Consider the following 13,519-nt stretch of genomic DNA (forward strand, 5'->3'; position numbering starts at 1 on the left):
TCCATATAGACACCAGAATGTCATGGACAGGGTTCAAATCAAATATCTGAAGTGAAATAATAGCCAGTGGCACGATGGTGTAGTGGTTAGTGCTGTCACCTCACAGCAAGAAGGTCTGGGTTCGAGCCCCGTGGCCGACGAGGGCCTTTCTGTGCGGAGTTTGAATGTTCTCCCCGTGTCCGCGTGGGTTTCCTCCGGGTGCTCCGGTTTCCCCCACAGTCCAAAGACATGCAGGTTAGGTTAACTGGTGGCTCTAAATTGACCGTAGGTGTGAATGGTTGTCTGTGTCTATGTGTCAGCCCTGTGATGACCTGGCGACTTGTCCAGGGTGTACCCCGCCTTTCGCCCATAGTCAGCTGGGATAGGCTCCAGCTTGCCTGCGACCCTGTAGAACAGGATAAAGCAGCTAGAGATAATCAAATGAGATTAAGTCATTCTTATGAGAATCCTTCATTACTATGGTGGAGGAAACAGGCTTCTCTCCCTCTCCCCCCAAATCTGTCCCTCTGAGTTACATGTCAGTCCTGGGATCGAGATGCCTGATGGACCTGCCTGATCCATCCTGGTGCCCTGTGTCTGGCTGGAGTCTCATCGCATCGCTCCTGTAGAGGACGGCCTCATGTGGACAGTTGAAAGTCGCACTTGGAAGACGCTCTGGACTCTTACAGTAATGCTTTTATGGCTGAGGACTACAGCTGACTTGCTAACTTTAGGACTGCAGTTGTCGTGAACAGTTTTGCACATCAATGAAGAGTTTATAACATCAACGAAACTGACTTCATGTTAAAACTGTTAATGTTATAGTCATGCTGTTGCCCAAATGAGGATGGGTTCCCTTTTGAGTCTGGTTCCTCCCGAGGTTTCTTCGTCTGAGGGAGTTTTTCCTTGCCACCGTCGCCACAGGCGTGCTCATTGGGAATAGATAATCTCATCTCATCTCATTATCTCTAGCCGCTTTATCCTTCTACAGGGTCACAGGCAAGCTGGAGCCTATCCCAGCTGACTACGGGCGAAAGGCGGGGTACACCCTGGACAAGTCGCCAGGTCATCACAGGGCTGACACATAGACACAGACAACCATTCACACTCACATTCACACCTACGCTCAATTTAGAGTCACCAGTTAACCTAACCTGCATGTCTTTGGACTGTGGGGGAAACCGGAGCACCCGGAGGAAACCCAGGCGGACACGGGGAGAACATGCAAACTCCGCACAGAAAGGCCCTCGCCGGCCACGGGGCTCGAACCCAGACCTTCTTGCTGTGAGGCGACAGCGCTAACCACTACACCACCGTGCCGCCCTCATTGGGGATAGATTAGGGGTAAAATTAGCTCATGTTTCAAGTCGTTGAAATTCTGTAAAGCTGCTTTGCGACAATGTTTATTGCTAAAAGCGCTATACAAATAAACTTGACTTCCATATAGACACCAGAATGTCATGGACAGGGTTCAAATCAAATATCTGAAGTGAAATAATAGCCTTAATCCCAAAAATATTCCCTGTCCATAAGGCCCTGGTTGTAGAGATTTGTTTTATTATTCTATTTTCATTCATGTTCATTAAAATCTAAAGTCATTGTGGCTCTCAAATACTGGAAACAAGGATCAGTGTATCCTGTTGTCGCGAGAACTCGAACTCTGGCGTGTTCTCGCGATATCTGCGCTATCGCGATAAGCTGCCTGAAGAGCAGCGGTCTGTAAACAACATGGCGCGTCATGGACTCAGCTGGACTTGAGACGGTGCAGTTGACAGCGGAAATTTTACACAGACAGCGAACATATTCACAGTTAACTGCTGTAAAACAAATGCTTCGTCATTAATTTGGAAAAGGAGATCAACGAGAGAAGCGTGAAAAGGTAAAATATAGCCTTCTGTAACTAGCCTTTGTAAACCAGAAAGCGCCGTGTTAGCGAATGGCTAATAAACAAACAAACAAACAAACAACCGGAAAGGTAAACATTACTTACTGATCAAGAAGAAGCAGATGTGCAGTTAGCATATTTTCTTTCTTTCCCCCGCAGAGAGATATCAAAGTGTATTTCCTTAGTGTATTTTCAGTGATCTGCCCTGTCACGATGTTATGATTTAACTAAGATAGCTTTCTCACTTCTTAACATTACACATGCTGTGCATTTGGTTCAGAATTGTTGCCTTAAGCTTTAAACAAAAACATACTGTATGTATTAATATTAAATAAACATTTTTACTATCTCAGGAATGGTTTATGCAGCTCATTTGAATCACAAATCTACAGAAAATCACTGGCATTAGCTCAATTCCAGGTACAGTGGTGCTTGAAAGTTTGTGAACCCTTTAGAATTTTCTATATTTCTGCATAAATATGACCTAAAACAGCATCAGATTTTCACACAAGTCCTAAAAGTAGATAAAGAGAACCCAGTTAAACAAATGAGACAAAAATATTATACTTGGTCATTTATTTATTGAGGAAAATGATCCAATATTACATATCTGTGAGTGGCAAAAGTATGTGAACCTTTGCTTTCAGTATCTGGTGTGACCCCCTTGTGCAGCAATAACTGCAACTAAACGTTTGCGGTAACTGTTGATCAGTCCTGCACACCGGCTTGGAGGAATTTTAGCCCATTCCTCTGTACAGAACAGCTTCAACTCTGGGATGTTGGTGGGTTTCCTCACATGAACTGCTCACTTCAGGTCCTTCCACAACATTTCGATTGGATTAAGGTCAGGACTTTGACTTGGCCATTCCAAAACATTAACTTTATTCTTCTTTAACCATTCTTTGGTAGAACGACTTGTGTGCTTAGGGTCACTGTCTTGCTGCATGACCCACCTTTTCTTGAGATTCAGTTCATGGACAGATGTCCTGACATTTTCCTTTAGAATTCGCTGCTGTCATTCAGAATTCATTGTTCCATCAATGATGGCAAGCCGTCCTGGCCCAGATGCAGCAAAACAGGCCCAAACCATGATACTACCACCACCATGATTCACAGATGGGATAAGATTCTTATGCTGGAATGCAGTGTTTTCCTTTCTCCAAACATAACGCTTCTCATTTAAACCAAAAAGTTCTATTTTGGTCTCATCTGTCCACAAAACATTTTTCCAATAGCCTTCTGGCTTGTACACGTGATCTTTAGCAAACTGCAGATGAGCAGCAATGTTTTTTTTGGACAGCAGTGGCTTTCTCCTTGCAACCCTGCTATGCACACCATTGTTGTTCAGTGTTCTCCTGATGGTGGACTCATGAACATTAACATTAGCCAATGTGAGAGAGGCCTTCAGTTGCTTAGAAGTTACCCTGGGGTCCTTTGTGACCTCGCCGACTATTCCACGCCTTGCTCTTGGAGTGATCTTTGTTGGTCAACCACTCCAGGGGAGGGTAACAATGGTCTTGAATTTCCTCCATTTGTACACAATCTGTCTGACTGTGGATTGGTGGAGTCCAAACTCTTTAGAGATGGTTTTGTAACCTTTTCCAGCCTGATGAGCATCAACAACGCTTTTTCTGAGGTCCTCAAAAATCTCCTTTGTTCGTGTCATGATACACTTCCACAAACATGTGTTGTGAAGATCAGACTTTGCTAGATCCCTGTTCTTTAAATAAAACAGGGTGCCCACTCACACCTGATTGTCATCCCATTGATTGAAAACACCTGACTCTATTTTCACCTTCAAATTCACTGCTAATCCTAGAGGTTCACATACTTTTGCCACTCACAGATATGTAATATTGGATCATTTTCCTCAATAAATACATGACCGAGTATAATATTTTTGTCTCATTTGTTTAACTGGGTTCTCTTTTATCTACTTTTAGGACTTGTGTGAAAATCTGATTATGTTTTAGGTCATATTTATGCAGAAATATAGAAAATTCTAAAGGGTTCACAAACTTTCAAGCACCACTGTACATTTAGGAAACTAGTGGAACACATTGTCATTCAAATAGTTCATGAGTTCTACATCTTTGTATTTGCCCACTAGGTGCTCAGTCTATGGGCTCCCAGTCCAGTTCTGGCATGTCCGGTCGCGGCTCGAGCGGAAACCCGGACCAGTCAGAACCAGAATCGAACCAAATCCAGGCTACGACCCCAAGGAGCCGCAGGGGACCCGAGAGAGCGTCGGCATCTGAAGAGGACGTTGATCTAGCACAAGTACTGGCGTACCTACTGAGGAGGTGACTCATAATTACTCATTACTACTGTTTGAAAAAATGCTTTTCTTTCACTGCCAGAATACGATTAGTATTGAGCACTTTCCTTTCAGTATTACACTACTGTTCAAAAGTTTGGGGTCACCCAGACAATTTAGTGTTTTCCATGAAAAGTCACACTTTTATTTCCCACCATAAGTTGTAAAATGAATAGAAAATATAGTCAAGACATTTTTCTGGCCGTTTTGAGCATTTAATCGACCCCACAAATGTGATGCTCCAGAAACTCAATCTGCTCAAAGGAAGGTCAGTTTTATAGCTTCTCTAAAGAGCTCAACTGTTTTCAGCTGTGCTAACATGATTGTACAAGGGTTTTCTAATCCTCCATTAGCCTTCTGAGGCAATGAGCAAACACATTGTACCATTAGAACACTGGAGTGAGAGTTGCTGGAAATGGGCCTCTATACGCCTATGGAGATATTGCACCAAAAACCAGACATTTGCGGCTAGAATAGTCATTTACCACATTAGCAATGTATAGAGTGGATTTCTGATTAGTTTAAAGTGATCTTCATTGAAAAGAACAGTGCTTTTCTTTCAAAAATAAGGACATTTCAAAGTGACCCCAAACTTTTGAACGGTAGTGCAGATTATGGTGATATAATCTATATGCATGTATCTTCATCCTATCTGAAAAAGCTGGATGTTGTTTATCATTCTGCTTTGAGGTTTGTAACTGGTGCTGCAGCAAGAACACATCACTGTAATCTATATGACATGGTGCAATGGACATCACGACAGCTTAGAAGGGAATCTCACAGCCTAGTATTTATTGCAAAGGCTTTAATGGGTAAACTGCCTCAGGACATATGCAATTGACTGACACTGCATTAACACTTACAGTACACGTTCATCAGTAAAACTCCTCCTTCAGTCTCCACCTACACGGACAAAACTGGGCCTTTAGTTCATATGTAGTACGAGTGGAATACATTACAAAATACTTTTAAATTTGGACTCCCTACCCTCACTAAATGTCTTTAAAAATCTTCTGAACTCAGTTCTCACGCAACAGTGCCATTGTTTTTCATAATTTTTAACCCTTATCAAGTCAAGTCAACTTTATTGTCAAATATGCTATACATGCTCGACATACAGCACAGATGAAATTTCAGTCCTCTCTGACCCACGGTGCAAACAGGCAATGCAATAAATAAAAATAGAATAACTGAAATAAACAATATAAACAGTATAAACACTCTAGATAAGAAATAGACTAAACACTCACAGATATATATATATATACACACACACACACACACACACACACACAAATTGGAGCAAAGGGACATAAAATAACAGTCAAGGGCACTTGAGGTATAGCAGGTAAACATGAAATAAGCAGTATAAACAATAAACTAATCGCTGTTAAGGTGAGGTAGTGCGGAATAGTGCAAACCCTTATCTTTAATTCATTTTTTATTTTTTCTCGTCCATAACATCTGGAATGTCTATGTGCTTACTCTGTTAGTCTGTGTTTATTTTATTTTCATTTTTTGGAATGCCTGTATGCTCATCTCATCTCATTATCTCTAGCTGCTTTATCCTGTTCTACAGGGTCGCAGGCAAGCTGGAGCCTATCCCAGCTGACTACGGGCGAAAGGCGGGGTACACCCTGGACAAGTCGCCAGGTCGTCACAGGGCTGACACATAGACACAGACAACCATTCACACTCACATTCACACCTACGATCAATTTAGAGTCACCAGTTAACCTAACCTGCATGTCTTTGGACTGTGGGGGAAACCGGAGCACCCGGAGGAAACCCACGCGGACACGGGGAGAACATGCAAACTCCGCACAGAAAGGCCCTCGCCGGCCCCGGGGCTCGAACCCGGACCTTCTTGCTGTGAGGCGACAGCGCTAACCACTACACCACCGTGCCGCCGCCTGTATGCTTATATGTGTTAATATTGCATGTTCTATGTGTATATTGAAACTTTTTATTTGCTGCCACCTTGGCCAGGACTCCCTGGAAGAAGAGATAATGTATCTCAATGGGACATTCCTGGTAAAATAAAGGATAAAAAAAATATATATAGGATGTGAATAAGAGATCTGATTACGGTGTGTCTCGGACGGATTTTCTGATGTTATTTCGTTGTAGGGGCCAGGTGAGGCTGGTCCATGGCAGTGGCGCAACAGGGTTACAGCTTGTCCAGTCTATCTCTGACTCGGATGACGACAGCGATGGAGCATGGGAGGGACGGCTAGGACATCGCTATGATCCTCCTGGTAATTCACAGGTTTTTATTTTTTCTGTCCAAAGACTTTGTTGTTATTGTGCCAATGTGAGAAGCTTGTAATGGGTATGTGCTGATAATCAAATCAAAGCTAGTGAGATTAATTTGACAGTGTGGAGCTATAAATAAATAAATAAATAAATCACAAGCGATTAGAAATGCAGAGTAAGGAATAAAACTTGAGGAAAATAATCACCAACAGGGTAGTGTGACATGGGCTGACACGAGGCTCCAAATTAGATTATGTAACTATTTCCACAGAAATTTGGCACAGGTTACAATTTAAACATTTTGCAATACGTTTATAATTATGTAGATTGTTCATGAGACAAGTTAGTTCCTCATCACTTGGGTTGTAATACTTCTAAACAGTGATTATTGCACAAGCTGCTCGTTTTTTCCCCTCTTAAAGGAACAGTCCACCGTACTTCCATAATGAAATATGCTCTTATCTGAATTGAGACGAGCTGCTTCGTACCTCTCCGAGCTTTGCGCGACCTCCCAGTCAGTCAGACGCGCTGTCACTCCTGTTAGCAATGTAGCTAGGCTCAGTATGGCCAATGGTATTTTTTGGGGCTGTAGTTAGATGCGACCAAACTCTTCCGTGTTTTTCCTGTTTACATAGGTTTATATGACCAGTGATATGAAACAAGTTCAGTTACACAAATTGAAACGTGGCGATTTTCTATGCTATGGAAAGTCCGCACTATAATGACAGGCGTACTAACACCTTCTGCGTGCTTCGGCAGTGCATTGATATCTGAGCTCCGTATCAATGCGCTGCCGAAGCACGCAGAAGGTGTTAGTATGCCTGTCATTATAGTGCGGACTTTCCATAGTATAGAAAATCGCTATGTTTCAATTTGTGTAACTGAACTTGTTTCATATCACTGCTCATATAAACCTAAGTAAACAGGAAAAACGTGGAAGAGTTTGGTCGCATCTAACTACAGCCCCAAAAAATACCATTGGCCATACTGAGCCTAGCTACATTGCTAACAGGAGTGACAGCGCGTCTGACTGCGTCTGACTGACTGGGAGGTCGCGCAAAGCTCGGAGAGGTACGGAGCAGCTCGTCTCAATTCAGATAAGAGCATATTTCATTATGGAAGTACGGTGGACTGTTCCTTTAAAGTTAATAAGACAAAAATATCAGTGTATCATTGTAACGATTTCAGTGGCACACTACTTGTAAAGCAAGTCTATTCCAGGTGTAAACGCTTATACGCTTCTTTCTTTTTCTGTGAAGCTCATGCCACAGCAAAGGGGAAAACAATAAGAACTATAATGTATTAGAACAAATGCATTCATTTAAATCACAGCTTGCAATATAGAAAATGATTAGTTTTGACCAATCAGATTTGAGTATTCGGCATCACTGTGGTATAAAGGTATATATGGTAAAACTTGCCATGTTTTTTTGTTTATTCTCTGTGTAATATTTAGGTGTCTAATTTACTTTGGAGTATTGTTCTGCAGGTCACATGATTTGAGAGGAGTTTGTCTGATGGAATGAATTTGTGTAGACAGTGGAGCATTAGAATGCTTGGATTGTTTACTGCATAATTGCACACGTGCACTTGCACCCAGACAGGGTAATTAGTACGTAAAGACAGCGTCAGATTATTATGGATATATACAAACCCGTTACTGTGTGTCTTGAATCCCCAAATGAACCTGAGGAGCATCCTGGACATTTGTCTGTATTGTTTCATTCAACGTGACCTTTTTTTGTGGTTTTTATCTATTTGTTCCAGTGGATTTGCACCCGGACACTCAGGAGCTGGACCGCAGCGAGATCCGCACTCAGATCCTATTAGCCACAGCGTCCTCACAGCTGAACAGCAAGCACAGCTTCACACACATGCTTAATCAGGTCAGAGACACATATAGAGCAACACACACACACATCCCCGCATACAGTACACGTGATGCTGGTTTATAATGGATGAGCAACAGAGCAATGTTTAGTTGTTAAATGCATCATAGAGTACACAATGATAGATCAGGATCATCATAGTGTACGTGTAACTGTGTCACAGCGGGAGCAGGGTCGCTGTCGTGGATCCAGTTTCTCTCATGGTGAATGCAGCCGTATTCGCTCACAGTGAGTTTATGGACACACACACACTCATTTATACCTTTGAGTATTTGGGATGTATGCAAGTAATAGTTGCATTTTGGCACAGAAACTCACTGTCAAGGCCTCATTTTTGCTCATTTGGCCATGTCTTGCTGTGTGTTTGCAGTTTCCTGCCCAACTATGTGGCCCACAAAGACACTTATCAGCAAAAAGCGTTTTGTGGCGTGTACAGCGATGATGGAAATTTCTTCCTCTCTGCATGCCAAGGTGACACTGTAGAGTCTGTGCTCTGATGACGCACCAAGTTCAGCAGAAAGCTGCAGAAGCTATCTGTATGTTCTGATTGAATAATGATTGTGTAACTGTATGGGTGTGTGTAGATCAGCATATTCGGCTGTATGACGCCAGTCGGGGCAGATTCCACCTGAAACGCACTGTGAAGGCCCGAGACGTGGGTTGGAGTGTGTTAGACGTGTGTTTCACGCCAGATTCACGCTCCGTTCTGTACTCCAGCTGGTCTGATTACAGTAAGACACATACTTGCACATGGTGGACACACAGAGAGACAGTCAGAAAGATAGATATATATAAAAACACGTAAAGACAGACAGACACAGTTGAGACAGACAGACAGGCATGCGTTAGAGAAAAACAGACAGGCAGGCAGACACGCTGCAGACACACCTCGGGCGGGCGGGCAGACGCGCCGCAGACACACCTCGGGCGGGCGGGCAGACGCGCCGCAGACACACCTCGGGCGGGCGGGCAGACGCGCCGCAGACACACCTCGGGCGGGCGGGCAGACGCGCCGCAGACACACCTCGGGCGGGCGGGCAGACGCGCCGCAGACACACCTCGGGCGGGCGGGCGGGCAGACGCGCCGCAGACACACCTCGGGCGGGCGGGCGGACGCGCCGCAGACACACCTCGGGCGGGCGGGCGGACGCGCCGCAGGCACACCTCGGACGGGCGGGCGGACGCGCCGCAGGCACACCTCGGGCGGGCGGGCGGACGCGCCGCAGGCACACCTCGGGCGGGCGGGCGGACGCGCCGCAGGCACACCTCGGGCGGGCGGGCGGACGCGCCGCAGGCACACCTCGGGCGGGCGGGCGGGCGGACGCGCCGCAGGCACACCTCGGGCGGGCGGGCGGGCGGACGCGCCGCAGGCACACCTCGGGCGGGCGGGCGGGCGGGCGGACGCGCCGCAGGCACACCTCGGGCGGGCGGGCGGGCGGGCGGACGCGCCGCAGGCACACCTCGGGCGGGCGGGCGGGCGGGCGGGCGGACGCGCCGCAGGCACACCTCGGGCGGGCGGGCGGGCGGGCGGGCGGACGCGCCGCAGGCACACCTCGGGCGGGCGGGCGGGCGGGCGGACGCGCCGCAGGCACACCTCGGGCGGGCGGGCGGGCGGGCGGACGCGCCGCAGGCACACCTCGGGCGGGCGGGCGGGCGGACGCGCCGCAGGCACACCTCGGGCGGGCGGGCGGGCGGGCGGACGCGCCGCAGGCACACCTCGGGCGGGCGGGCGGGCGGGCGGACGCGCCGCAGGCACACCTCGGGCGGGCGGGCGGGCGGACGCGCCGCAGGCACACCTCGGGCGGGCGGACGCGCCGCAGGCACACCTCGGGCGGGCGGGCGGGCGGGCGGACGCGCCGCAGGCACACCTCGGGCGGGCGGGCGGGCGGGCGGACGCGCCGCAGGCACACCTCGGGCGGGCGGGCGGGCGGGCGGACGCGCCGCAGGCACACCTCGGGCGGGCGGGCGGGCGGACGCGCCGCGCCGCAGGCACACCTCGGGCGGGCGGGCGGGCGGACGCGCCGCAGGCACACCTCGGGCGGGCGGGCGGGCGGACGCGCCGCAGGCACACCTCGGGCGGGCGGGCGGACGCGCCGCAGGCACACCTCGGGCGGGCGGGCGGGCGGACGCGCCGCAGGCACACCTCGGGCGGGCGGGCGGGCGGACGCGCCGCAGGCACACCTCGGGCGGGCGGGCGGACGCGCCGCAGGCACACCGCGGGCGGGCGGGCGGGCGGGCGCACGCGCCGCAGGCACACCGCGGGCGGGCGGGCGGGCGGGCGCACGCGCCGCAGGCACACCGCGGGCGGGCGGGCGGGCGGGCGCACGCGCCGCAGGCACACCGCGGGCGGGCGGGCGGGGGCACACCGCGGGCGGGCGCACGCGCCGCAGGCACACCTCGGGCGGGCGGGCGGACGGACGCGCCGCAGGCACACCTCGGGCATGTGGGCAGGCAGACACACCGCAGGCAGACAGACAGATAGCCAGACAGACATACAGGCAGGCAGACGTGCCACTGACAGACAGGCAGGCAGACGCGCCGCAGGCAGACAGACACACTGCACGCGCTGCAGACAGGCAGACGCACCTGAGGCAGGGAGACTGACTGACTTGCCTGAGGCAGACAGGTGGATGCACCTGAGACACACAGACATGATCTGTTTAAGACAGATAAACACCCCTCAGACAGACAGACAGACAGACAGACAGACAGACATGCCAGACCTATAGTTAAACTGGAAAATCTCTACAACTAAATTAATCATATTTAGTCAAAACAGAGTACAGTTAGCAGTTCTTTTTCCACTGTAGGGAAATGCAATTTCTGACATAGTTTATTCCTTCGCTCATGTCTTTATTCATTCTCCCTATTCTATATTTTCCTCTTGTTTAGTCCATGTGTGCAGTATAGATGGCGAGAGTGAAACGCACACCGCTCTGGACCTCAAGTTAGTGTCTCCCTCATAGTTCATTATAGCATTAAGGTACAGGTAATCAATCACCTGCGCACTTCCTCTTCCTGTGGATGAGTGCTGATCACATGACCATGAGAACCATCCATCATTATCCATCACATACATAACATAGGAGATTAACTGATTCACAACATGTTGGCGAAGATCTGGTGCCAATTCTGATGAACAACTGAAGACTTTATTATTTTTTTAAATGCGTAAAGGAAAGAAGATGCTTTTGCCCAGCACCACCGTGCAATCATTGTTCGAGTCTTTGGTGTTTGGGTGTGAGTGTATGCATTAAATGTACAGGTTGTGTGTTTTTTTTTTTTTTTTTTAGTAAGAATGAAAGAACATTAAAGCACTAATCTTTGCCAGCATGTGGGTTCATAATTTTAATTCGTTAATCATTATTCATGCAAAATGAGTCACTTTTATGTGATCTAATTTCTATGTTTCATTTGTCGGATTGGATTGTGATGGTGGTGGTGATGATCGTGATGATGAGGTCACATTAACTAGCTCTATTCTTATTTCACATGTTGTTTACAGGGAAGATGAAAAGGGTATGACCCTAACTAAACACAAAGTCTTAACAAGTGAAATAATACTGACTCATTTCCTGTACTACCAGTGCTGCTTCCTCAAACTGTGTCTCAAACCCCATGTTTCTGTATGATTCTTGTAGAACTCCTTGATCTGGATGTTAACACTGTAATGTATGACATCATTTAAAAGTCTGCAGTAAATACATTTTGATCAGGGATCAGGGCATCATGTGTGCTTTGAGATGCAGCTTATTACCTGCTTTACACTTTTGTCTGTTTTCTGTCTCAGTCCAGAGGAAAGAAGGTTCTGTGTGTTTTCACTCGCAGCATCCACAGACAGCCGAGAGGTGCTGGGCGGGTCGGTATATCCACATTCACATAATTATACACAGGCTCTAGGTTTGGGCTTGTTTGCTGTGATCAGTATCTACAGCAGTATAATTCTCACTGCACTACTCACTTTAGCACGATTAAATAAAACACCTAAAAGGAGAACTGAAGTCATTTTTAAACTTTCTTTATTTCTTAATTAGCGTGTAGTAAAATGTAGTTACGTTTTCAGTTTTAGGAACCTTATATCGTGACTCGTATTAGCAACTAATTGCAATTAAATATTATATTTATCAGCCTGTTCGGTTTTTAGCCGTGTTGAATGTAGTTTGTTTGGTTCACGGCAGGCGTCACTTATCCGCACGATCTTCACGAGACTTGTGCGAGGCTTCGAAACGTCAAGTGTCAGCCAGGTGTCAGCGCCGCCATTTTGAAAACTGTTTTCCAAACGAAATATTGCACAAAAATGAGTTTAAATGACGATTACTGCCTACTTTTTTCAGACTTTCCTGATTGCTATCAAAACAAACAAAACTTCTGGCTTGATTAGGTCAGCATTCGAAAGACGGCATGCGCGTCTTTTGACAACGTCGGCAGATGTCGGTCACTTTGATTTCCGCTGTACGTTTTACTTGCGTCCTACGATGTCTCGCACAGGTCACAATGAATCTCGTTTACGGCCAGAGCTTTGACATAGGACTGATATATTACAGAGCATGTTTCAAACACTCATAACTTGCTCTAGCAGTGACAAAATAGCTGTCAGAAATGCATTCCTATATTTAATAAAATGAGATAAATAGAATTTTGATGATAAAAAAACTTGCCTTCAGTTCTCCTTTAAGTAGGTTAATAAAGGTGGTGTGTGTGTGTGTGTGTGTGTGTGTGTGTGTGTGTGGTGTAGGGCTTTTTTTAAGAATAACCTGCACTTCCTGCTCTCCAGGACTAGCTATGCACCTCTTGAAAGTAATGATAGAAGGAATTTGTGATTCTGATGAATGAATAAAATTGAAACTGTTGATTGGTCAGTTTCTGTAACACTCCATATGGCCTTATTGTCTAGCAATTGCGATTCTGATAGACTTTGCTTTAGTTCAGTGGTAAAATGTAACAATTGAGTTTAATCTCCAGAAAGTACATTAGTGGTTAAAAAAAAATCTGCCAGAAGTTAGTTTTATTCACTTCATTAAGAATTGAGGGTGTGTTGTGTGATGTGTCTGTGTTTCTTCGTAACAGAGCAAACGATGGCTGTCTGTATGTATTTGACCGTGAGCTGAACAAAAGAACTTTGAAAGTAAGAGCATATCCAGACACACCCACATACCACAAATTTACCACACCACACATTCTTATATCCTCTCT

General features: G+C 47.1%; 1 protein-coding gene across 1 annotated transcript in view; it reads left to right on the plus strand.

Moving 5' to 3' along the window:
• Positions 1–1,682: 1,682 nt before the first annotated feature.
• Positions 1,683–13,519, plus strand: part of dcaf11 (ddb1 and cul4 associated factor 11) — a 31,209-nt gene continuing 19,372 nt past the window's right edge. The window contains exons 1-10 of the mRNA XM_060899956.1: positions 1,683–1,858; positions 3,975–4,167; positions 6,312–6,439; positions 8,205–8,323; positions 8,490–8,554; positions 8,697–8,797; positions 8,911–9,057; positions 11,219–11,273; positions 12,117–12,185; positions 13,394–13,451. Coding sequence (XP_060755939.1) covers positions 3,986–4,167; positions 6,312–6,439; positions 8,205–8,323; positions 8,490–8,554; positions 8,697–8,797; positions 8,911–9,057; positions 11,219–11,273; positions 12,117–12,185; positions 13,394–13,451 — 924 coding nt within the window. The 5' untranslated portion in view covers positions 1,683–1,858; positions 3,975–3,985. The remainder of the gene's footprint in view (positions 1,859–3,974; positions 4,168–6,311; positions 6,440–8,204; positions 8,324–8,489; positions 8,555–8,696; positions 8,798–8,910; positions 9,058–11,218; positions 11,274–12,116; positions 12,186–13,393; positions 13,452–13,519) is intronic.

Source organism: Neoarius graeffei, chromosome 19 (genome assembly GCF_027579695.1).
Source record: "Neoarius graeffei isolate fNeoGra1 chromosome 19, fNeoGra1.pri, whole genome shotgun sequence".
Taxonomy (NCBI): Eukaryota; Metazoa; Chordata; class Actinopteri; order Siluriformes; family Ariidae; genus Neoarius; species Neoarius graeffei.